Consider the following 27960-nt stretch of genomic DNA (forward strand, 5'->3'; position numbering starts at 1 on the left):
AAAAAAATACAAGGATATAGAAAAAATATTTTATTGAAATAAAAAAACACACACAACCCTCATTAACCATTTTACTGAGAATAAAAAAAAAACGCTGTCATTGAAGTAGTCCTCAAATCAGATGTAGTCCAACAACCGAACCTGTAAAATAACACTAACACACAAAAATAATTAATAACACATAAAGAAGCAAAACAATTATTATTCTTACCTTTCCTGGGTCCACCACTGGAGCCGCAATGTCAGCGAGCTGAGCCCTGTATCTAATCCTATCATGTGTGATACTGTCTGCTGAGCTACTGTATCAAAACCCTATAATGTGTGATACTGTCTGTTGAGCTACTGTATGTAATCCTATAATGTGTGATACTGTCTGCTGAGCCTCTGTATCTAATCCTATCCATAGCTATAGGTTCGTTGTGCTATAGATATGCTGTCTCCTATACACACACATACATATATACACACACACATATATACATACACATACACACACACACACATACACACACATATATATATATATATATATATATATTTCTTTTTTTATATATATATATATATATATATATATATACACACACGCACACATTTTTTAGGGGGGTATATGTATTGGGGCTATTTCCTCTGACATTGTGTCCTTAGTGATGCCCCTGGCTGCTAGTGCTGCATTGTTGGGTCACTTAGGAGACCCAGCAATGCAACTGAAAGCTGCAGGCTGTCGGACATGAGAAGTTTGTAGGGGGGAGCCCAATAAGAACTTTTGCATCTGGGCCCATGAGCCTTTAGCTACTCCCCTGGCGCAGTGTGTGGCACCATGAGAATTTTATCTTCGACTATAGGTGCAGAAATATTTGAAAAGTGAGAAGCTTGAAACATCTGAGCAGAAAACTGCAGAAATGGGCTGTGGCCGGGAGAATTTATCATAGAGGTCTGGACCGGATGGAGAAGAAAAGAGAAAAATAACATCTAGAATCTGATAATACATCACCTTTAAGTTACTTAATGTAAATGTTTATTCTGCCACTAATCAGTACTATTGTCACTGTATGATCTATAGCGAGATGAAGGGTGTTATTATTAGTTTTTTTTTGTGAAACAGCAACTCCTGCTGGTGCTGTATTTATGTACTGAGCTAGGTTCTTGTAGTGGCGGAAGGAGGTGAAGGGAACAAGTGAGCCCTAATCTACCCACCGCCCTGTCCCTGCCTACTTGCAACGACCCGCCCTAGGCGACGGGGTACAACTGGGCGGCGGTCCCTATGCTGTCTAAGTGCAAGGGGGTACAAACAGGGAACACGCAAGGGAATACAGTAGCCCACGGAACGCCGCGAGGAAACGGAGTGGGAAAGAGCCAGTCAGGATCAGGAAGTAGTGGAGTATACAAACGGGAGCACGGAGCAGAAGCAAGCCAGGGGCAGAGCAACGCAGGATAAACGGAACTGAAGCAAGGCAGAAGCACGGCAGAAGCAGGCTGGAGCAAGGCAGCAGTGGGGCCAGGAATCCAAGAGAATAACAAGCAAGGAGGAAGAGAAAACGGCAGGTATAAATGGACAGGGGGCGGAGCTAACTCTGACTGACCAGGCCGCGATAGGCTCTCCCACTCCTGAGCCTGCCACCCTGATTGGTGGGAGCAGGTGTCAGTCTCAGAGGTCTGGCCTCAGGTGTCGACTGATTAATCCTGGGAGTATACCCAGACATAGTGCCTGGCAGATCCTTTACAGTACTCCCCCCTTTATGAGGGGCCACCGGACCCTTACTAAGAGGACCCGGTTTAGTGGGGAAGAGAAGGTGGAACCTCCTGATCAATACCCCAGCGTGAACATCTCGAGCAGGAACCCAAGTCCTCTCCTCCGCCCCGTATCCTCTCCAATGGACCAGGTACTGGAGGGAGCCCTGGATCATCCTACTGTCCACAATCTTGGCCACCGCGAATTCCACCCCCTCAGGGGTGAGAACGGGAACAGGAGGTTTCCTCGAGGGGGACCAGGATGGGGAGCAGCGTTTCAGGAGGGAGGCATGGAAGACATCGTGTATACGAAAGGATGGGGGCAGCTCCAGACGGAAGGATACAGGGTTGAGGACTTCAATGACCTTATAAGGTCCAATAAATCGGGGAGCAAACTTTCTGGACGGGACCTTAAGGCGCAAGTTCCTCGACGACAACCACACAAGATCCCCGACGACAAACCGGGGGTTAGCAGAACGTCTACAATCAGCCTGAATCTTTTGTATGCTTTGGGACGCCTCTAGGTTCTTCTGAACCTGGGCCCAGACTGTGCACAGTTCCCGATGAACGTCCTCTACCTCGGGATTATTGGAACCACCAGGGGAAACGGAGGAGAACCTAGGATTAAACCCGAAATTACAGAAAAACGGGGAGACCCCTGACGAGTTACTGACCCGGTTATTCAGGGAAAATTCGGCGAGGGGAAGGAATGAGACCCAATCAAATTGACAGTCAGAAATGAAACACCTTAAATATTGTTCCAGGGATTGGTTAGTCCTTTCCGTTTGGCCATTAGTTTCGGGATGGAAGGCGGAGGAGAAGGACAGATCAATCTCCAATTTTTTACAAAAAGCTCTCCAAAATAAGGAAACAAATTGTACCCCTCTGTCCGAAACGATATTGACTGGGGCCCCATGGAGACGCAAAATGTGTTTCACAAACAAAGAAGCTAACGTCTTGGCGTTAGGTAGTTTCTTAAGGGGCACAAAGTGGTACATCTTGCTGAAGCAGTCTACTACCACCCACACCACCGACTTGCCCTCAGATGGAGGCAAATCGGTGATAAAATCCATGGAGATATGGGTCCAAGGTCTCTGGGGAATGGGCAAGGAACGTAGTAAGCCCGCAGGTCGGGACCTAGGGGTCTTGGACCTAGCACAGACCTCACAAGCGGCGACGTAAGCCCTAACGTCTTTAGGCAACCCAGGCCACCAATAGTTTCTGGTAATGAGGAGTTTGGTACCCAAGATGCCAGGATGACCAGATAGAGCGGAGTCATGGTTTTCCCTGAGCACCCTTAGCCAGTATTGCAGGGGGACAAACAGTTTGTCCCCAGGGAGGTTCCCGGGAGCTGAACCTTGATCAGCCGCGATGTCAGAGGCTAAGTCAGAATCAGTGGCAGAAACAATTATACCAGGGGGTAAAATACAAGCAGGATCCTTCTCAGAAGGAGGATTAGCCATGAAACTACGTGACAGTGCATCAGCCTTAATATTTTTGGACCCAGCCCTATAGGTAACCAAGAAATTAAATCTGGTAAAGAATAGTGCCCAACGAGCTTGTCTAGGATTAAGCCTCCGGGCAGATTCTAGGAAAACCAGATTCTTGTGGTCAGTAAGGACCGTTACCTGGTGTCTGGCCCCCTCCAAGAAGTGACGCCACTCTTCAAAAGCCCATTTAATGGCTAAAAGTTCGCGGTTGCCAATATCATAGTTACACTCCGTGGACGAAAACTTCCTAGAGAAGTAAGCACAGGGGCGGAGATGGGTGAGGGAGCTGGTACCCTGGGACAAGACGGCCCCCACTCCCACCTCGGACGCGTCAACCTCCACAATAAATGGCTCCCTTTGGTTGGGCTGAACCAGCACGGGGGCCGAGATAAAGCACTTCTTGAGGGTCTCAAAAGCCTGGACGGCCTCAGGGGGCCAATGGAGGACATCAGCACCCTTGCGAGTGAGGTCCGTAAAAGGCTTAGCGACGACCGAGAAGTTGGCAATAAATCTCCTGTAATAGTTAGCGAATCCCAAAAAACACTGTAGCGCCTTCAGGGAGGCAGGTTGGACCCATTCCGCCACAGCCTGAACCTTGGCAGGGTCCATGCGGAATTCATGAGGAGTGAGGATTTGACCTAAAAATGGTATTTCCTGTACCCCAAACACACATTTTTCGGTCTTCGCAAACAGATTATTTTCCCGAAGGACCTGGAGGACCTTCCTGACATGCTCCACGTGCGAGGACCAGTCCTTGGAAAACACCAGTATGTCATCAAGGTACACTACAAGAAAATTACCCAGGTAATCTCTCAGGATTTCATTAATAAAATTCTGGAAGACGGCAGGGGCATTACACAACCCAAAGGGCATGACTAGGTATTCGAAATGACCTTCGGGCGTGTTGAACGCAGTTTTCCACTCATCCCCCTCTTTGATGCGGATAAGGTTATACGCCCCCCGTAGATCGAACTTAGAGAACCATTGGGCCCCCTGAACCTGATTAAAAAGATCCGGAATCAAAGGCAGGGGATACTGGTTCCTTACTGTGACCTTATTCAAGTTCCGATAATCAATGCACGGCCTAAGACCACCATCCTTCTTCCCCACGAAGAAGAAGCCAGCACCTACAGGAGAAGTCGAGGGGCGAATGAAACCCTTGGCCAGGCATTCTTGGATATACTCCCTCATAGCTTTACGTTCAGGACATGAAAGATTAAATATCCTCCCCTTAGGAAGCTTGGCATCAGGCACCAAATCGATGGCGCAATCGTAATCTCTATGAGGGGGCAACACCTCGGAGGCCTCCTTAGAAAACACATCAGCGAAGTCCTGAACAAACTCAGGAAGCGTGTTTACCTCCTCCCGGGGAGAAATAGAGTTAACCGAAAGACATGACATCAGGCATTCACTACCCCATTTGGTGAGATCCCCAGTATTCCAATCAAACGTGGGATTATGCAGCTGCAACCAGGGAAGACCTAATACCAGATCGGACGATAATCCCTGCATCACCAGTACAGAGCACTGCTCCAAATGCATGGAGCCAACACGGAGTTCAAAAACAGGAGTATGCTGAGTAAAATAACCATTAGCAAGAGGAGTGGAGTCGATACCCACTACGGGGATAGGATAAGGTAAATCAATAAAAGGCATCTCTAGAGACATAGCAAATTCCACAGACATGATATTAGCAGATGAGCCCGAATCCACGAAGGCACTGCCAGTGGCAGACCGGCCAGCAAACGAGACCTGAAAGGGAAGCAAAATCTTATTGCGTTTAGTATTAACGGGAAATACCTGTGCGCCCAAGTGACCTCCCCGATGATCACTTAGGCGCGGAAGTTTTCCGGCTGCTTATTCTTGCGCCTGGGACAGGTGTTCAGTAGATGCTTGTCGTCCCCACAATAGAAGCAGAGACCATTCTTCCTGCGAAACTCTCTACGTTGTCGAGGGGACATGGAGGCCCCGAGTTGCATAGGTACCTCCGAGTCCTCCGTGGAAGAGCGAGGAGACGGGACCTCGGGGGGAATCGCAGGGCAGTCAGAGGGGAAAACATTGAAACGTTCAAGCTGACGTTCCCTGAGACGTCGGTCAAGTCGTACTGCTAGGGCCATAATCTGGTCTAGGGAGTCAGAAGAGGGGTAGCTAACCAGCAGATCCTTCAGGGCGTCAGATAATCCTAACCTAAACTGGCACTTTAGGGCCGGGTCGTTCCACCGGGAAGCTACGCACCACTTTCTAAAATCAGCACAGTATTCCTCAACAGGTCTCCTACCCTGACGTAAGGTCACCAGCTGACTCTCGGCTAAGGCAGTCCTGTCAGTCTCGTCGTAAATGAGACCGAGGGCAGAGAAAAACCGATCAACGGAGGAAAGTTCAGGGGCGTCAGGAGCCAAGGAGAAGGCCCACTCTTGGGGCCCTTCCTGGAGTCGGGATATAATGATACCCACCCGCTGGTTCTCGGAACCTGAGGAGTGAGGTCTTAGGCGGAAATAAAGTCTGCAACTCTCCCGGAAGGAGAGAAAAGTCTTACGGTCCCCTGAGAACCGGTCAGGTAACTGGAGGTTGGGTTCTAAAGGTGAGGTGAGGGGTACTACAAAGGCAGCGTCAGACTGATTGACCCTCTGAGCCAGGGCCTGGACCTGTAGGGAGAGGCCCTGCATCTGCTGGGTTAGGGTCTCAAGGGGGTCCATTATAGCGTCAGCGTAGAAGAAATGGTAGACTAGGTAAGGGCTTGTTATTATGTAGTGGCGGAAGGAGGTGAAGGGAACAAGTGAGCCCTAATCTACCCACCGCCCTGTCCCTGCCTACTTGCAACGACCCGCCCTAGGCGACGGGGTACAACTGGGCGGCGGTCCCTACGCTGTCTAAGTGCAAGGGGGTACAAACAGGGAACACGCAAGGGAATACAGTAGCCCACGGAACGCCGCGAGGAAACGGAGCGGGAAAGAGCCAGTCAGGATCAGGAAGTAGTGGAGTATACAAACGGGAGCACGGAGCAGAAGCAAGCCAGGGGCAGAGCAACGCAGGATAAACGGAACTGAAGCAAGGCAGAAGCACGGCAGAAGCAGGCTGGAGCAAGGCAGCAGTGGGGCCAGGAATCCAAGAGAATAACAAGCAAGGAGGAAGAGAAAACGGCAGGTATAAATGGACAGGGGGCGGAGCTAACTCTGACTGACCAGGCCGCGATAGGCTCTCCCACTCCTGAGCCTGCCACCCTGATTGGTGGGAGCAGGTGTCAGTCTCAGAGGTCTGGCCTCAGGTGTCGACTGATTAATCCTGGGAGTATACCCAGACATAGTGCCTGGCAGATCCTTTACAGTTCTGGTGCTGTATATATGTACTGAGTTTAGTTCTGATGCTGTATTTATGTACTGAGCTTTGTTCTGATGCTGTATATATGTACTGAGCTTTTTTCTGATGCTGTATTTATGTACTGAGCTTGGTTATGGTGCTGTATTTATGTACTGAGCTTGGTTCTGGTGTTGTATTTATGTACCGAGCCTGGTCCTGGTGCTCTATATAGGTACTGAACCTTGTTCTGGTGCTGTATATATGCACTGAGCTTGGTTCTGGTGCTGTATTTATGTACTGAGCTTGGTTCTGTAATTATATAGGATATATTTATAATATCAAAATTGCAGGGCAGATGGAATTGTTTTCAATTCATTGTATAATTAATGGGAACCAGTCTGCTAGTTTTAACCCCTTAAACTGCTACCAGGCGATAATACATGACCTGACAATATTTCCAAACATTCCTTTGTATGTTTTTTTCAGATGCCGCAAAGTCTATAAAAACAACATTCAAAACGGCGCACGTTGTATGCTAATTAATCATTCATGGAGCGGTGCCGCTTTCTTGAAGAGTCACATAGTCCTGCTTCCAAACCCACCATTCCATGCTTAATTGATGCCCCCTGGCTGTTATACATCACTACCAGTTTCCTCCAACTTTCTCGGATGCACCATTGCCTTTTACTACTTGGGCACACAACATGCAGTGAGGTGTACTCTGCCTGGCTTCATCGCTGAACCGTGTGTGCTAGGGGAGCACAAGGCAACAGCGCTTCCACAAGAGTTGGAGGAGGCTGCTAGTAATATAGAATAGCCAGGGGGATGTCAATCAAAATCTGGGGGGCGCCATTTAAATTTTCGCCTTCAGGCAGCAGAATGTAATGTCAGGACAGGGAGACAGACAGGTGAGCCCTAATCTACCCGCCACTCAGTCCCTGCCTACTTGCACAGCCCATCCTAGGCGACGGTGTACAACTGGGCGATGGTCCCTACGCTCAATATGTGCACGACAGACAAACAAGACAAGGGAACACAAAAGCAAAGGAATGTGGGGCAGTTGCCCACGGCAACACCGTGAGCAACAGAGTAGTGGACGAGCCGAGTCAAACCAGGAGTGTACGAGGTAACAAATGCAGAGCAGGAGAATAGTCAGTCAAGCAAAGGGTCTATATGAAGCAGAGGTCAATAGTAAACGCAGGAAGAGCAGAGCCAGGAAACAGAAGAATCACAGGCAAAGGACAAGCAGCAAATGAAGGTATAAGTGGACCAGGGGCGGGAGCTAGAACCGTCTGGCCAGGCTGCGATAGGCTCTCCCAGCCTGAGTGGTAGCAGATCGAGTCACTCTAGCAGACCTAGGAACAGATGCAGGCTGATTAACCACGGGCGTCGACACAGAAGCTGTGTCAGGCAAATCCTTCACACAGAAAAGCTAGAATCAGCCTTGGTTGTTGCTGACCCTTGTCCTAGGTCTTCGGAAAGTAGTTTTCCTCCAGGCATGGGTCAAAACATGAACGGTGCCATTGTTTATGTGTTATTAGTTTAGTTAAATTGTGTTTGTCTATAAAATTGTGACTTAGATCAGACTTTTATTTTGTGTTTAGCAGGTTACGATTTAAAGGGGTTGTCCAGGCATTTTATAGTGATGGTTTATCCTTAGGATAGGTCATCAATATCAGATCGATCAGGGTCGGAATCCGAGGCACCCCCACCAATCAGCTGACTGAAGGGACTGCGAGTCGAACCCCCATCAATCTGATATTGATGACCTATCCTTAGGATAGGCCATCAATATAAAATGCCTGGACAACCTCTTTAACACAACTCAACATAATGTAACTGAATGTATAGCATATTGAATGAACATTACACACAAACAATAAAAACAAAATAGTACCATGATACGATGTTACAGAACTAATTATATCTTACCTCTCCAATCATTCCATTCCATACTCCCTCTATCTTCTTCCCATGCTTTCCATTAGTCACAAGATAAAGATCATAAGTAAATCCAATGGTTTTGGAAAGACGTTTAAGAATATCGATGCAGAATCCTTTACAGCATTGCTTGACAAATATAATGGGGTCTGTCATATGGCTGTATAGACAAACGGGTAAAATGTCATAGTTAGTCAAGTTTACATTTATTTAAAAACAACAACAATGAAAAGATATTTTAAGAGAATTTAAACCCTAAGATCTTAAAATACAATAAATCTCCAAATAAATTTTCTTTCACAAAGTGGACCTTGACTTTTTATGGATTTTAGGGTTGGAGAAGTTTAAAAAGAATGGAAAAAGATAAGATTGGTTTCTATGGAAAACAATTCCAGTATATATGTTTAATATACAGTACATAAAGCCTACTATATGCACTAATTATTTATTTGTCTAGCTATGTATATGGAGACATTAGAGAGAATAATATTCGTGCACTGTACAAACTGTGCACTGGGGTGCAGCGTGTTCCAGATTTATCAACAAAGACTACGTTCTGTTGATGAAAATGCCACAAAAAAAGAACAATACTGGGTCCTTTATCAGACAAATTCGTATGTGACTGAAAAATTAGTGCAGTGGCTATAGAAACAGGGCGCTTGACCCAAATTTCTATCTACTCCAGAAAGGCGGCAAAATGTAATGATAAATTTGCCCCACTGTGTTAAAGACAGCAAAATTACTAGATCGAGAACTGTACCACAATTACAAAACAAAATTAAGAAGTGTAAAATATATGTTTGCATATGAGGTTTTATGCTGTTTTGGGACCCATCTGAATTATGGGTCTGGGTACAACCGTAACCTCGGCACCCTTTATAGTAAGGCTTTTGCATAACCACCTTATTTAACAGGAATCTCTGATGAATCTCTGATGAGACATTAGATATTCTATCATCCCAGGGGTGGGTTTGAAATTTTTAACAAGAGGTTCCCTGGCTGACAAAGATATGCGTGCATTTTGCAAAAAATGTGTAACAGAATTGCCACACTATTTATATAATTAATTAAGCATATATACCCACCTACCTAGCCACACTCGCTATACTGTATTAAATTCACCTATTACGTATACTGCAGACTTATATGTGAACATTCAGTACCATAGGTGTGTGCAGCTAATGTATTTAGGCTGTTTACTGTGAGAAGGGTAGGGAGATGTGGAGCACATCGCTGCAAAATTCATTTTTTTTTCACAAATCAAAAAAAACAAAAGCTAAGTGTTCAGATATAGGATCAGATTCAAGCTTAATGAATCTATACGGATCCAGAATTAAGCTCAATGCAAATATATGGTGCCATAAACCATCTCAGTACATATATACAGCGCCAGAACCAAGCTAAATACATAAATACAGCACCAGAACTAAGCTCAGTACATAAATACAGCACCAGAACCAAGCTCAGTACATACATACAGCAACAAAACAAAGCTCGGTACATAGATACAGCAACAGAACAAGCTCACTACATAAATACAGCACCAGAACAAAGCTCAGTAAATATATACACCACCATAACAAAGTTCAATACATGTAAACAGCACAGAACAAAGCTCAGTATATGTGTGTATATATATATATATATATATATATATATATATACATATATACACAGCACCAGAACCAAGCTTACTACATAAATACAGCATCAAAACAAAACTCAGTTCATATATACAGCACCAGAACCAAGCTCAGTACATAGATACAACACCAGTACCCCACTCATTACATATATACGGTACCATAGCTAAGCTTAGAATATAAATACAGAACCAGAACTAAGCCCAGAACATATAGACAGCACCAGCACAAACACAGTTTAGCAATTAGATACGTTGCAGCCAGATAAGCTGCTGCCATGTAAATTTATATGGCATGAAACTATAGCTCCCAGTATGGCCTGAACAATGGTAAGGCTATGCTTGGAGTTGCGGTTTCACTAATGGTACTGATCAGTCAGAGGGAGAATAAACATTTGCATTTAGTGACTCACACGTGACATCTTCTCGTTCTCTTCCATGTTGTTCTCCATCCAGTCGAGGCCACCTTGACGACTTCTCCAGGCCATGACCTATCTCTGCAGAATTTGACATCCAGGTGGCTTTTGCAAAACATCTGCACATCTATATACTATCACAAAATCCTCATAGTGCCACACACACTGTGCCCCCTGAAAATAATACCTACATACACTGTGCCTCTCAATGTCCCACCACACACTGTGCCCCTGAATATAATTGTATCACACATTGTGCCCCCTGAAAATAAAATGCCACTCACACAGTGCCCCATAAAAATAGTACCACATGCTGTGCCCTCTGAAATGTGCCATAGACTCTTTCCCATGCAAATACCAACAAAACTAAAGCACCACATACACACAGTGCCTCCTAAAGATACGTATTGCCACATGCTGTGCCCCCAAATATAGTGCCACATACTCTGTGTCCACTGGAGACAGTGCACCCCTGTAGATATTGTCACACACTTTGTCCCACTGCCCTATAGAAAGTACCACAAGCTATGTGCCACTTAAAACAAGTATACATACTCCCCTGTCCCTAGTCCTATGCTGTAATCCAATTGTGCAACCCTTGCCTCTTCTGGCCAAGCCTGCTTCTGTGAAATGTTGCAGGCAGCGCGATTATGTCACTGCGTCACCAGCATCACAAAAAAAGCGTGAATGATGAGGCAAGGATACAATGGTTCACTTGCAACAGGCACAGCTAGTTAGCTGTTCAATTGTATCTGTGTCCTAAGAATACAATTGAGTGCAGAGAGGACCAAGTCGGGATCCTACTTTTCCCTGAGCTGACTGTTATTTTAACAAGAAGTTCAGGGGAACAATGGAGAATCGTACGGATACAACTCTTGTATCTGCCCCAGCACGTTAGACAATACAGCTAAGCTGAAGTAACTGATTAAAGCTGTTTCTAATGGAGCATAGCCTAAAAGCAGCCAGCAGCCAACGCTGAAGAAAATAAATAGTAGGTAAACATCATGACATACAGTATAATGTAATGACTCATGGATTGCACTAATCTCTAATCAGTTTAGCAGCCAATTGCAGTGGATAAAGTCCAACAATCCACTCAGGAATACATATATAAAGATTAAAAATTCAACACACTGTCTCCAGGAAAAGTTTCTCACCGTCCCCAATATCAAGGAGGTTAGATGTAGTAGGTGAAGTATCAGAACACACTTGATTTTTCTAATGCCAGAATTTTTTCATCTCCCACAAAAAAATGTAATAAAAAGTGATCAAAAAGTCTAATGCACCCCAAAATTGTACCAATAGGAACTACAGCTCGGCCCGCAAAAAATATGCCCTCATACCGCTCAATCAATGGAAAAAAAAAGTTATGGCTCTCAGAATATGGTGACAAAACACACATTTTATTTTTAAACTATCAGTTTTTAAAAAAAATTGGTATAGCCTATCCACTTGTCTTGAACACAATGATAGCCGGAGATTGGTCTGGAGACCACGTAGGCAATGCCATAAAGAGGCTTTCACAAGGGAACGTCACACCAGTCCTACTCCGAAGATTATGGTGTGGGGTGGCATAATGCACGGTAGCCGGACCCCTGTAGTCTTCATTTCAAGTACACTAACAGCTCGGCATTACTTTGATTTGGTCGTGGAACCAGTGGTATGGTTATTTTTCCACAGAACGCCAGGCCACGTGTTGCTAGCACTACTGTGAGCAGCCTGCGTGGTCTAAACGTGCTACCATGGCCTGCTGCGTCTCCGGACTTGTCTCCCATCGAGCACATCTGGGACGTCATAGGTCAGCAATTGCAAAGGGAGCTGTCAGCAGCCAATCTTGATAATATGCGTGCCCAAGTGCATTCAGTGTGGCATAACATTTCTCAGACAACCATTAATAACCTCATAGATAGCATGCCAAGGCGTGTAAGTGCGTATATTTCTGCGCGTGGCACTCATACTCGATACTGAATATATCAAGATGTTTGGAATATTTTTTTCCATTTTTTTCATCATTTGCATATCAATAACATGTCTATTGATCTTGTGATTTCCACAACTCCAAAACTTTTTCTTCTTTGTGTTGCAATTTCAATGTTGAAGAGTGTATATACGGATATCCATTGATTAATTTTGGCTTAATTTCTCAACACAAAACATTTATTGTATTTTCATACTTTCAAATGGAAAACCATTGCTGAATGCTTACCTCTAGTGATCCACTTAAAAACTTTGTAAGATATGCACCTCAGTTTATTTCATGCTTCTAATCTAGAATTTACTAGCCTCAATGTTGAGGAGTGTATTATCAAACTTTTGTATGTTGATTCAAAACATATGTTCTAACACTATCAAGTATTTTGACAGTTTCACTATCGCACCTCACAAAGGTAATTTTTTAATGGTATTTACGCACTGAAAAAAATGGTATCATTTCTGACACTACTGATGAAATGCCCAATGCAATCCCGCATACACTCTTCAACTAAAGGAGGACTGTGTTGGGTAGCGCTGATTCAAAAAATAGATGTATTTTTAGGTTGTCTTAGTACAGTAGTGCTTGCCTGTTAAACAGCAATAAACATCACAAATGAAAGGGAAGAACAAGAAGACTAAAAGCTTTAAGTAATGGACAGGAGAGAAAAGAGAAAGTGGCATATTACACCCGGAAGAAGAAAAAAGGCTATTATCTGCGGGCAGAATAGATGTTTTTTTTCTGTTGTGACACCACAACTCTTCATTAAACTGCTCGTTCTTTTACCCACTTTGTCACTTTGATGACTGGGTAAGGGATCCATGACCTTTTCTCACTCTAGCTGCAATGTGAGTTAAATTGTCTGAGTTGTACGATGAAGAATTGAGAGAGAGATCTGAAACATTTGTGACTGCTAGGCTAAAAAAAATATTGTGCAACTCTATTCTTTGTATCTGGCAAAACAAAGATAAGGTCATGGCTCAGTGGGCAACAGAGGAAAAAAATGGAAGCTTACAGACTTTACTCTCATTTAGATGAATCTTGGTTTCGCCATGTTCCACGATTACAGTGAAACTGAGCAGATAAACTATAAAACCTAAAGACCTTCAAGATTATAAATAAAGGTTGCAATGGTAGCACTATGTTTAACATTACAGCACCAATGCTTGAAGTGAAGATCTTCATTTAGGCTGTTGTCATGGGAACATATAACATCCATCTGGCACATGGGGCAGTAAACTAATGGTTAATGCTAATTGTGATCTGATGGCTGCACTATAGCATAGAGAAGTGGTTTAAAATGCTTTCTATATCAGACAATCCCTTTAATATGCATTTCTACTTAATTTGTATTAATTTGTCAACAGAACAACTTGTGTCCAGAGTTTTTAAAATATAACCCCTTTCATGCCGACAATCTGTAGATTCACGTCCTATCCGCATATACCCCGTGCAGCAGGGCGTGAATCTACAGACCTCTGCATCTGCCGGCATAGCGCTGGGGAGATAGCTCTGACGCCGGCGGTGTCAGTGTCCCCGGCTTCCCAGTAACCTGTTCTCTGACTGCCAAACCGATTGGTTCGGCTACAGAGCATGTGATCACCATGATTAACCAATCATGGTGATCTCTGAAAAGTTTGTTTCCAAACAAACTTTTCCCACTTGTCTTCTCCTCTCAGCCTCCTTCACTCTGTCACAGTGTTTCAGAGAGAAGGAGACTGATCGAGAGAAGACAGAAGGCAAGTAAATAAAAGCATTACATACAAATGTGTGTGTGTGTATATGTGTATATATATATATATATATATATATATATATATATATATATATGTACACACACACGCACATATACAGTATATTTATATATAAATATATGCGCACGCACACACACACACACATATAAATAGACACACACACACATATAAATATATATATACATTTACAAAGTATATAGAAAGTATATACTTTGTATTCCCGATGCCCCTTAGTGTTAGAATAGGCAGGCAGGAATAGTAGGTTAGTTAGCGTGATCATAAATTGTTAGTTAATTAAGTCATACATTAACTATGTAGTGTAATTTAATAAATTACACTAAATCTGGCACTGTTTTGGATCAAATGTTTCGTTGTAATATAAAGTATGTGTTGCATATGTAGTAAAAAAAAATATTTTTTAAAAGTGTGATTTGTTGCAAAAAAAACAAACCCTAAAAAAATGGTTAAGTTATCCGAAGTAGTTCAGAAGTTATGACTGTTTAAAAGAATGTATGCCAAAACTTTAAATTTAGGCCTGGTCATTGAGGCATCAATGATCCTTGGTCCTGAAAGGGTTAATATAAATTGAATACTGTTATCTGAAGAATTTAAAATTAGTTCATTTCACAAATCTTTGTTTCTGCTAATGATTTTTGACCTCATTGCTAGAGCTAAATGAGTTGATTTTTTAGGTCCTTTGTAATTATATTTAAGAATATACTGAGCCAATGTAAACTCTGCGTGAGGATTTATAGGAATTTACATTAAGGCAAGGCTAATAATAACAACCCCTTATCAGTAGGGCAGGTTGATTATATGGTCATTGATCAGATGGAATCATAGTCAGAGACCAGAAAAAACACGCAGTATTGTTAACCTTGCTGCTACCTTAAATAGCCTTTTAGACCGGCCGACACTTGGCCGATGCAGTGACCGCCGATCAACAAGAAATCATTAATCAGCGCTCGTTTGCTCCAGTCACACCGAGCTATGGATGGGGACGAGTGGTCGTTACTCCGTTCGCTCGTCCCCATACATTATTATCATGTCGTCAGCGCGTAGATGTGCGGGAGATGCGCTGCCGACAGTGATAATAATTAACTTTTTTAAAACGATACAATCAGCAGATGATCAAGCATTTGCTCGTTCATCTGCTGATCGCTGCTCTGTTTACACAGGACAATTATCGGCAAGAAGCGTTATATGAACGCTTGTCTACACGATAATCGTACAGTGTAAAATCCCCTTTAGACTTGTCCATGTGCTACTATAAACGCTGACTTAATTGGTATAATTCTGATTATCTGAATACGTTACTACAAAAGACAAACTACACATTGAAACATAGAGATTCAAGAAAAAAAAAGGCCATGTAATTTATTGGCCCTCCATTTGTAAACATGTAATAAAGCAAAACATAATTTAACAAAAATAGTTACATAAAATTATTGTTATTATTATGATGATTATTATTAATAATAATAATCATAATAATATGCACATTTTCTTTCTACAGTTCAACACACAATTTAAAATTAAAGCTCCACCTTTGGAGATTTACTTTGTGAGCAATTCACTTATATACATCTATTACCTAAAGTCCTACCTTTTGAAGTAGGAATGTAAACAAATAAATAAACAAAGAGCGCAGAGTCAGGGAATTTAAGTTCCTTGTGGATACCTCCTGACAGCATCAGTACCATGCATGCATATTAGACAATGCATGGGCAATGGTCCCTCTCCTCCCTTCATTCAAAGAATGCAGGCATTGGGCGGTCATCTATGGGGATTTTGATTTGTGCTACTGTTGCTGAGCCCTATTGAAGCATTACTCTCAATAGGAATATCCTAATATATTAATTAAAGGGTATTTCCCATAACAGATATCACCTATATGTCCTTTGAAGAATTTATTTATTTTTAATGGATCAAAAGTAGTGTTTGTATTTGACCATTGCGCAAATTTTCATTTACTTAGCCATATTTACCGCATATCAAAGACAATGCAGGCAGAAATACGAATCCATATTTCAGCTCTTTAGCCTCCGTATTGACTTATATGTGGTAAATACAACTCTCTCTGTAATAGAAACTTTGCCTGCTGGTAAAACTGCAACAAAGCAAATTATCAACAATTTACTTATCTTTAATGTAAAGTATAAGCTGTATGTTATCAGTTCTTGTTTTAGCTTTTGTCAGGCACCTAGAACATTTGCTCATTGTACAGGCCACAAAGTAAGTATTATTGATCTATGTGCACTGTGGAAGGCAATTCTTAAGTGAGTTGTCTGGTTTAGAAAACCCATTTTCAAATACCTTACTGGGGCATTCTGAGTTAATAGAGGGAGACCATACCATGCATTACACAGATATTATTTGAGATTGATTTTAATTAACACCATCACTCCTGCAGTGGCACAGCTGGGAACTTTCCTCTGAAAAGTTTCCTCTGAAAAGTACAGCTGATTGTTGGGGGTCCCAGATTTCTTTCCAGGGAATGCTTCTGAACAAAATGGACTGTCCAAAGTGGGAATCCAGAGAATCTATATTCATATGCAACAAATTTGCATCAACCATAAGTTCTATGCAAAAAAATACCTGTTATCTCTGTTCTTGTGCTGTTCTGTTGTTTCAGAACTAGATGTCATGTGTGTGTATAAGAGGACTAACACTAATTCTGGCCATCATATGATTTGCATCCTGCAATTTTAGTATTTTTCACCTTGGCATGCTCTCTCTCTAATCCATAGTTTTCCATGAGCTAGTGGATGGAGGCTATCTCCTATAATGTCTGCCATACACTGCACACAAAAGAAGAGAACATCCTGCTCCCCAATCTCTTTGCAGTCCTCAGAAACAGCAGTAACGTGGAGGACATCATACAACAGTAATGAGCAGTGTAGCTGTGAATCCAGCGCTGGGGTGAGATAGAACACTTACTAGGAAGCTGTCTTTCTCTGCCTCTCTCTCACTGAGCTAATAGCCTGCCCCATCTTTAGGAGACCTATTTAGCAGTATTTTCAGAGTGAATGAACAGTTAGGAGGGAGGGGGGGAGGAAAGGAGAATTATAAGTAAAGAAAGAGGTATTTTCCTCTTATTAGATAGATTACAAAGTTTCTTATATTCACTTTTACTATTGATGAATGTGAAGTTTGTTGAAAGTTAGTGACCATTTAAATTTTGATAACATTCATGTCCATCTCCAACTACTGGTATAGCGTTTGTTTTGCCTCTGTGGGATCGCTTCTACAGCACAAAGCACTCAAACTACCTATCCCATGATTCTCTTTATCTCAATTGTGCATTTTGATATACACCCTCCCTTTCCTCTGCTTAGAGTATCGCTGCCTAAATGATCAAAATACTTTCTGTACTAGAGAGCGTTAGATAGTCGTCTTGTTTCATTCAGGGGGATTGGACACATGAGGGGGCAATGAACAAATGACCAACGACATTTCACACTTTGGGGAGCAACTTAAAGAGGCTCTGTCACCACATTATATGTGCCATATCTTATACATAATGTGATCGGCGCTGTAATGTAGATAACAGCAGTGTTTTTTATTTAGAAAAACGATCAATTTTGACCAAGTTATGACCTATTTTAGATTTATTCTAATGACTTTCTTAATGCCCTGGGCGTTTTTTAGCTTTTGATCAAGTGGGCGTTGTAAAGAGAAGTGTCTGACGCTGACCAATGAGCATCATACACTTCTCTCCATTCATGTACTCAGCACATGTACTGTCACTTACTCACACATTAACATTACTGAAGTGTCTTGAGAGTGAATAGACATCACCTCCAGCCAGGACGCGATGTCTATTAACAATCCCGACACTTCGGTAACGTTTGTGTGGGTCTTAATGACAGCAAGCGTGATCTCGTGAGATCACACTGTCATTTACAATGTGATCTTGCGAGATCACGCTTGCTGTCATTAAGTCCCATACAAACGTTACCGAAGTGTCGGGATTGTGAATAGACATCGCGTCCTGGCTGGAGGCGATGTTTATTCACTCTCAAGACACTTCAGTAATGTTAATGTGTGAGTAAGTGACAGCACATCGTGAACAACACAAGATCACTATGTGCTGAGTACATGAATGGAGAGAAGTGTATGACGCTGATTGGTCAGCGTCATACACTTCTCTTTACAACGCCCACTTGGGCATTAAGAATGTCATTAGCATAAATCTAAAATAGGTCATAACTTGGTCAAAATTTATAGTTTTTCTAAATAAAAAAAACACTGCTGTAACCTACATTGCAGATACGGCACTTATATTGTGGTGACAATGCCTCTTTAAGGAAAGAAACTAATGTGATGAAATTACAAAACATCCTTGAATGAGGAAGGATGCAATCACATGACAACATTCGAGAAAAGGTTTTGCAGTGCTCTCTACAAAGGGAAGGTAATGAGAAGATTTCTTAACTTTTTGATTGCTTATCAATGAATGATAATTACTGAAAATTCTACTGACACTGATATGTACTTACATGTTTCAGGACTTGAATGTGTGTATGTAAACATGCCAACAATAGTCAGTTTGCACTGCCGCCCCAGCAAATAATAATAATTTTCCATATTCTTGCAAAAAAGGGACAAATCCATTCAGTACAACTTTTCCCTGCCTTATCTCAGGAATCTAGCCATAAACCACCAACAACAAATTAAAGATAAATATTCACTGTTAACATTTATGAATGTGCCTTATTTGCCAGCATACAAGTAATGTTGCCACTTAAATCATTTCTCCGTCTTAGTCAGTGAAGTCTGCGTACATGTAAGACTCCTTCCATAAATTGTAAGTACTGCATATTTAATGTCTTCAGTGTTTAATGATCCTGCCGTGGAATAGACCCCTCCAGCAGAAATGAAAACAAAGGAGCTGTACAAAATTAACAAAGAAGACTGGGAGACAGAGTTTATAATTAAAGCAATTGATGTTTATGCTTCAGTTTCAGTCTAATATCTATCAGTGTTGTATTGTTATACAGTAGACATATCACAGTACTGTTAATGTGAAGTCATGAAGTATAAGTGAGTTGAAGTCATTAGTCAAAAAAGTAGCTTTAGGATAAGGGAACTTATGAGGAATGCCAGACCCAAGTATTTGACTACCATGCACTAAACTTTAAGCATGGACTGGCCAAAGTTCATTTGGACCCAATTCCGATGAATCCCGTTCCGATGATTCGTCTGAGCTTTCCGTGGGAACGGGACCCTGACTGACACAAATAGAAACCAAAGGTTTCCATTTCCATCACCATTGATTTCAATGGTGACGGATCCGGTCCCAATTATTCCCGTTTGTCTCAGTTGTGCAAGGGTTTGTTTGTGTCAGTCAGGGTCCTGTTCCGACGGAAAGCAAAGATGGAATGTCGGAACGGGACCCTGCCGCAGATGTGAACGAAGCCTTAGTGCTGAGTGGCTTCACAAATTATTAGCAACTTACCTTTTTTCAGCACTAACTTGTTATTGAAAGGCAGCTCTGGTTGGAGAGGGCCTAGTAACTAAATGACATTCAGTATCTTGATTCAGTAATACGGAAGTTCTGATTAATTTTAGGCTATGATCCTTTGAATCAGGGCATCAAGGTGATGCCCTATTGAAATGAAAGTGATGAGAGTAACTGTTTCCATTAAACACCCCCCCCCCCCCAAATAAAATGACAAACAGGAGACTGAAAAGATAGTACTTCCTGGTTTTGTGGTGTCATCAGATGACATACATTCTGTGTGTCCTTAGAAAAAGGACTCAAAAACGTTATCATATAGCTCTTCTTTAGTGCTGCATAGTAGAGTCATGTGATACACTATGAAGCTTTTTGTTTGGCAGTTATGGAGCTATTTTGGTGTGTAAAATTGTACCCACTAGTAGAACTCCACTAGCGCATCATACTGATATCCTTATTGCAATAGGTCTGTTATACTGGCAGATTCTCTTTAAGAGAAAGGCAGCCAAGATAAACTTCTATTAACCAGCATTTGATTATTTAAGGGACTACATGATTTAGGAAATACATTTTTAATTACCTTATGAGGGAGTTCTGAATCAATAGGGGGCATTTGACCATTCAGGACTCCCACCTATAAGCAGAGAATGATAAAAGCTGGACTCATCACTGAAGACAATAGACCTCCATTGCAGGCTCTATTGCTGTCTTGCTGTGCACCATGAAAGCCTTTGAGAGCGGTGGAGTGTGGTCAATAGAACACCTGTAGCTGGACGTCTGTCTCGTAGCCCAATGTTGTACAAACGCCTTCTGATGGTTTGTGTCGACACTGGTTGCCGCCCTAGGCTTGGGACATGACGTCCAAGTTTACTTGCAGTACAGAATAGATCACTACGCGTCATTCTTCCAATCAGATGATACAACCATTCAGAGGCTCGCCTCCGCACACCTCTTGAAGTCATTCTCATTCCTTGTTGCTCTCCCAACCTCCTGGACATGCAACATTGAACAGTGCTGACATCTCGGCCTAGGCACGTAGCCAGCTGCTGTAGTGATAAATCAAGGTCTCTCAGTTTGCGACAAGTGGAGATAACTGGCATGTCATCAAACAGGAGGCATTGCACAATCATCCCACACGACTTTATCTGATTTTTAGGTTTCATGTGGCTAAAAAACGTTGCTTTCAATCTTACTTTTATGCCCCTCTCACGTGCCACAGATTGAAGCAACACCTGCTACTTCATCGATTTGCATAACCTTACGGCTTGCCCTTCTTGGTATTGCAATTTGTATGTTGAGGAGTGTAGTATACTTTAAAAACCTATCAATGACCGATACCTTTCAAACTGTATTCCAGACCAAACTGTTAATAAAATCACAACCACTTTAATGCCTTTTAAGTATGATTACTCATTCATAAAGCTTTGGAAATCGATAACTACAATTGGATTTATATTGTCAAAATAATGAAATGAGGACAACCAGTGGTAATGTTAACAAAAGGGTAGAGCATGTAAACCTAATGGCTGACTGAGGTAAGTATATTGTAAAAATGTAATTATCTTATAACCTTTGTCTTTCTACTTCCTACAAGTGCTTACATTTGAACTGTAGCTTTAAAGCATAAATTTAAGACTATGAGTATTCCGTACCACATTGATCAGAATATTTATAATTTATCAGTTTTATTTATAGCATAGTTGAGTTTATCATACATTACATTTTTTAGGAAAAATCGAAAAGTGTTTGTTCTATTATTTAATAATCTTGTTCTGTCAAGTATAAATCCCCCATGAAACGTGTGAAGTACTTTCTGCAATTTTTATGAAGTTATAAGGCCGAGGTACAAAGTTACCCTTTTAACTCTTAGTAGTTTGGTAAAACAGGATACATGATGATACATGAATCAATATTCTTTTATTTATACACTTCTGAATCAGTTTACTGTACTTCACTGTAAGCCCATTTACAGTCAAAGACTCCTTTGTGACATCTGTGTTTGCTTATAAGTTCGCAGAATACAGGCTACCATAAATGGCACTTAATGTATATTTTGGAGCTGGATTTAGTGGTTGTGGGCTAGTAATATAAATTCTCTGCAGCTTCACAAGTATATAATCTGAGTAGTCACCACTTTGAAGAGTATAATTGCAAAAATAAGATTATATTAGGGAATGTATAGGCTCACTAAAGGATATTAAAAAAAAATGCGCATTGTAATTTATACATTTCTATATATCACAAGTGCAAGAAAAAAGGCTCTCATGGCTTAAAAGTTTTTGCTGAGTGGATTTTTTGGGATATAGGTTGATCAAGACTGACTGCCAAAGGGATCTAGTTTAGAGATGAAGACATCTGTGAACAGATGTCTTTGCTGACAGATAAATGTATAACTAAGCAGCCATATTTCCTACATAAGATACTATGTAAGCTTAAATACAGATCTGTAAATAAGTCTTTATTGCATAATATTTAAATGGAAATACTGCACCTTAATATGAAAGAAATGTCAGCAAAACTCTGATCAGGCAAATTCTCACTGATTAATGAGATAGAAATACCTTATTACTACAGTATTTAATGGGTATTCAAAGATTTGGGGCTCAGTACACACACAGTCAACATGCTCTGACGTTTTCTATGTTATCCATAGAGATATTTAGTAAGGTTATGTCTTTTAGTAAAAAAGAAATAGATGTAGTTCAAAATAAAAAAGAATTGATATCACAGAGTAAAAAAGATCTGACGAGGCCCCATAAATTACCCCATTTAGAAAATTAGAGCACTTAGATCGAGGCTGCACAACCACTCTCTGCGCTTGTCATGAGCCACAATCCTATATTGTGGCCCGTTAATTTACAATGATCAGCCCAATGGGACATATTTACTTATACTGGTGTACCGCCAATCTGTACAGCATGGTATTTTAGTGTAGTGTGTGCCATGTTCATCAACACAGCACGTGCCGATTGAGATATACAGTGTGAATAGTACAGAAGAGTGTCAGTGGTGTAAATGCTTTGACAAATATGCCATAATGTGTGTTGCCTATAGTATAAGGAAAAAGCAACCGATTTCACTATTAAGTCAAGCTACATTATAATTCTCAGGCAAATATTTTTAAATGTTTTTGGATGTAAAAAAAATTTTGTGAATTTTTTTAATTAATTTTTTACATAGTTTCCATTTAACAACATCTATTTTCAGGCAAATGATTCATAGGCAATATGTAAAAGTATACTGTACTTGTCAGTTTTGTTGAGCTGCTTGCGGCAGGGCACAGAGTCTCTAATGCAGGTTCCTGTTGCTGGATCAACACCTTCCACGATTACAAATGGTCGCTCCTCTAATGTCGCCACAGTCAAATGCTGGTCATCATCCACAGGCTGCAGAAACTTCCCATAACGAGACCACACGGGATATTTCATCCGCAGGTCACCATGTTCCCAGATTCCAACCTTGGGCAATGAAAACAGGCATAATATCAGATAAGCTACCACATTATATGCAGTCCATGCAAAATGCTTTTCATAAGAACTATGAGAAATGTTAGTTTGATTTTTTTTTTTATCATACGTCATAAAAATTGTCACCTCAACATTCACAGCAACACTGACTACTAATTGGGATTGGGTTAAATGGCCAAGCGTCTAAACACAAGACTTAGATCACCGTACGTAAGCATTGGCTGTAATGATATAAAACACACCACCATGGGAATCTAGAGCAGTAGAAACATGTTCCTTGGGGCGATGAATATCTCTTTAACCATCTGGCAATACTGTCTATGGCCTATCTTCCATTTAACTGTGTGCAGTCAAGTGCTGCCGAGGAAAGCTGGTGGGAGCCAGAGGGGAATGGGGCCAGCTAATCGGTTCTGCCCATTCATTCTGTCTATTGGTGATAGGTACACACATACAATGGCGTTGTAGAGAAATTATGTGCATAATGGCAACAGTTTGGATAACAATCATCCCTATTTCAGCAACAATAATGCAGCTTTTGCTCAAAACAATGTCCTTTAGCAAATTATTTTTTATGTTTCTACATAATTCAACTAGTATGGCCTACACAAAGCTGAACCTCAACCCTATTAAATATTAAACAGTCTTTGGTTTAGCTGGAAAACCACTGCATGCCAGGCCTTATTGCTCAATATAATGCCAGTTCTCACTAATGTTCTCACTGCTCAATATATTAAAATGCTTGCAGTCATGTAGAAAATTCTAGTGGAAAGGCCTTCCTCAAAATGGGAGACTATAAAAGTAGTAAAAATAGTAATTCCATATACTACATATATAAATACCCATGATTTTGGAATTAGAACAAACACATATGAATGTGTTGTTTAGGTTTCCACATACTTCTAGTCATGTAGTGGATTTATTTTTTTTACAGATTACACGGCTTTGACTCAGTGTTATAAACATCTCTATTTTTGTCCCCTTTGTCCGCACACTGAAAAGGCCACAAATAGTACACATGGTAAAAAATAAATCCCAGCATGGGAAATAACTGTTTCCTTAGCCTAGATGCCATTAATTACACTTTTAATGACTCAAGGACTCTGTCATGCAGTTCAAAATGTTCGTGGGTGAATGTCAGCTCAGATCAGCCTGGTGTTATATCAGTTGGTAGTATAATCGGAGAGTGCAAAAGGTGAGAACAAAGGTTCCAAGTAAAATAGCACCAATGTATGTGTAAATGTTCATATAAAAAAAAGAAGAGTTTTACTTTTAAACAGGAAAGTGTGAAGGGTGATTTGGATCAGCTAAGGTCTAGGAAGACATCATTTTAATTTAGAAAAAAAAGCTTGATCTGGTTTTCCTTTCAGCCAGGTAATAGACTCCTGGTTCAGTAGACATGTTGGTGTTCAAAGAGTTAAAAAGAATAGAATTGTGGAAGAAAAATAAACACGTAAAACGATGGGGATTATATAGAATACTTGGTCTTTTAACTCCTGAGGGGCGCAGACAATTTTGGTGTTGAGAACGCAGGGAATTTTTTCGTTTTGCTTCACGGCATTCTGAAGGCCATAATGTTTATTTTATTTTTTTCCATTTATAGCACATACAGTTCATGTTTGAGAGCTTGTTTGCGACACATTGCATTTTGCAGATTTTATTGATGCCGTTTACCATGCAGTAAAAAATAACATGTTCCATTAAGGGCCCATTCACACAAACGTGAATAACGTCCGTGTGCTGCGCATGGAAACCACGCACAGCACACGGACCCATTGACTTTAATGGGGCCGTTCACACATTTGTGAGTTTTCACGCAGCGAGAGTCCACTGCGTGAAACTCACTGCATGTCCTATATTGGTGCGTTTTCACGCACCTATGCGCCCATTGAAGTCAATAGGTGCACATCTGTGTGTGGTGCGTGATTTGCACATCAATTCAATTGAAAATAATAATTAAAAAAATAAAAATGTGCTTTGTGAGTGCGTGAATAACACATGCCACTCGCAAAGCACACTGATGCATAGCGCAACACACGCGGACAAGATTCACGTGCGTTTTTCACACGTGTGAACCTGATATGCTCATGTGAATGAGGCCTTATTCTGCAGGTAATATGCTTACGGGGGTATCAAATATATATTTTTTTTTTTATAAATCTCATCACTTTTTTTCAGTAAATGCTATTTTTATGGGGAAAGAATATTTATTGTTTATTTTATTTGTCCTTTTCTTAATCTTTATTTAACTTTATCTGGCTCACTAGGAAACTTTTCCATATTGATATTACTTTTAATAAATAATGCAGGCACCTATTAGGCCATGCCTAAAGCACAGCCTAATAAGCACCCACATATGGCAGTCATGGAAGCCTTTCTTTGACCCCTGGCTGCCATATTTAATTGTCGATCCCTGTTGGGTTGGTGATGGAGGGACAAAGGTAGCTATCGCCGATCTTTGTGCCCACATCATCACCATGCCATACTATGCCTGGTCTTTAACTGCAGACTCTTAGTGACGTTAATGTAAAGCAGGTGGTGCCAAGTAGTTAATATAGCTTTATAGTAGTCAGAGTTTTGTTTTTCTGATGAAGAGCTCAAAATCCCCTGTATAGACATAGATTTAAATATTCTGCGAATAGCTGTATGACTGATGTTCCTTTCCTGGTCTCATCTTGCCTTTCTCGCACAAGCTCTGCCAAATCTTAAAAGGACAGGCCTGGTTATTCTGGTCTTAAAGGGACAGGTCTATGTCAGCGACTCGGTGGTCGGCGTGGCTGATCACCACTGATTATTTAAACCTGCTCAGTTCTGCTATACCTTGCCTTAGCATCAAGTTTTTTTGGATCCTGTCCACCTGTGTAGGTGTACTTTGCTTTGGAAATATCATCTGTAAGCTGTCAGCAGTTACTATTGGTGACTATTCATGGGACAGGAACTTGGAATTCTCTGGATAAAGTCCATACCACCATGAAATTAAAACATACCATTGTGGCTGGCTGCCGCTGGAAGGAGTTTACTTACTCCACACTGCCTGAACTCAACAATAAAACAATATGCACTAAGCTGCTAAGCTCCTTATAGTGGTTAGGGCAGACAGAATGTTGTGTTATAATTCTACAATATATCTAGGAAGGGGATTTGGAGCTCTGTAACAGAAAACAAAGCTCTAACTACTATAAAGACATATAATCAGCACAGAATTTTAGACCTAAGAACAACATTGTGCTAAATGGTGGAGATTCACTTTAGGTTTACTGAGGATGGATTTACACAGCTCATATTTAGCTAAATAATAAATACATCTTACAACTCGAGCTTCAGCCCCTATAAAGATTTATTATGACATTAATCAGAAGAGAATTTCTGACCTGTTTATAAGGAGGGGGGAGAAGCAAAAAGAAAAAAAAGACTTTCATAACCTGATAACTTTAACAAAGATACAATTATTTAATGTAAAGTCAAATTACAATTAAATCTAAATTCTTAAGTTGCCCTTTCCTTTCAAGTTGCTAAAAAATGATATTATAACAATTGCGGTTTCTTAGTTAAATCTGTTTCTTCAATATCTGTTTGACAGCAAGAAATGGACACTGTTATGACTCCTAGCTATCTCCAAAAAAATAAGATGTGAACCTTGGAAGCCTGGTAGACCACCTATTGAAAGGCAGACAAATAGGAAAAAAACTGTTATGTGTTATAGCGAATGTAGAGTCATTCCACAAAATGGATTGAGTAACAGAAAAAACAAGTTCTAGCTGCCATGAGACTACTGGTACCTGCCTACATGTTTCTTGGAGCTTTACCAAGATATTAGCCTTCTGGGACAAATATTTCAGCTTTACAACACAGTTTGCACTGGCAATGCCAGGGACACTGCTGGCATTACATTGTTGTCACTGATAGTAGAACAATTAGCAGAAATTGAAAAGGTTTTTCTATCAGCCACCATACAGATGATACCCAGGGACTAGAAGTCTTTCACAGGTCGCACTATTACTGAGGCCCTGCTCTAAGGGACATATGGTTTTGACTGGATATTGAATCCTTCATCTCTAAATTATTAACCATTGTTATTATGTGGAATTATTTTTTTTCCCTAATATTAACTGAAAGCATGATTTGTAATAAAACTTACACTGGGGGCACACAGTGGGAAATTCATTTAGAGCTCTTTTCCATCATCCTTTTTTCCATTTTTAATTTCTCTCACTTTTGTAGAAAAATATTTTTTCCTTCAGTCCTTATTTCTTCTTATTTATTAGGTATATTTTTGTATTTGTCCATATCATGATGGAAGACTTCTTGTCAAAAGAATGTTTACGAGATTCACCCTGAACATTCAAAAGGAGAAATGGACTTTGCTGAATGGGAAACCCCAGAACTTGGCCCTGCAAGGAGTCTCACATCAGCTGAACAGGAAGGCTAGGATGGCAGACTAGAGTTAGTGTCGAGAATATAGCAAGGGGCAGACCTGGAAAATCACCAGAAGGCAGGACCAGGGCTGGGAGACAAAGACAGGAGTCATTTCCGAGGGCAGGCGGAACTAAAAGTCCCCATGAAAGAAGCCAGAGGGTTCAGAACATGGGAACAAACAGGTTAATATGAGAGGTAACCAAGGCAGAAACTGAGGACAGAAAAAGTATTGGCTACAGAATACGGAGGCATAGCAGGAAATGTATAAATGACCTAAGAAGAACAACGGTCAGCACCACAGGACTTCGTATGTGCTGACTCTTTAAATTCCGGAAAAACACACACACGAGGTCTACGCGAGCAGGTAACAGCGGCAACA

General features: G+C 41.1%; 1 protein-coding gene across 1 annotated transcript in view; it reads right to left on the reverse strand.

The window, feature by feature from the left end:
* Positions 1–27960, reverse strand: part of GRIN2D (glutamate ionotropic receptor NMDA type subunit 2D) — a 312180-nt gene that overhangs the window by 213089 nt on the left and 71131 nt on the right. The window contains exons 4-5 of the mRNA XM_075839954.1: positions 22948–23159; positions 8448–8616 (exon numbers count right to left, since the gene is read on the reverse strand). Of these exons, the coding sequence (XP_075696069.1) occupies positions 8448–8616; positions 22948–23159 (381 nt within the window). The remainder of the gene's footprint in view (positions 1–8447; positions 8617–22947; positions 23160–27960) is intronic.

The sequence above is a fragment of the Rhinoderma darwinii genome, chromosome 10 (genome assembly GCF_050947455.1).
Source record: "Rhinoderma darwinii isolate aRhiDar2 chromosome 10, aRhiDar2.hap1, whole genome shotgun sequence".
NCBI lineage: Eukaryota > Metazoa > Chordata > Amphibia > Anura > Rhinodermatidae > Rhinoderma > Rhinoderma darwinii.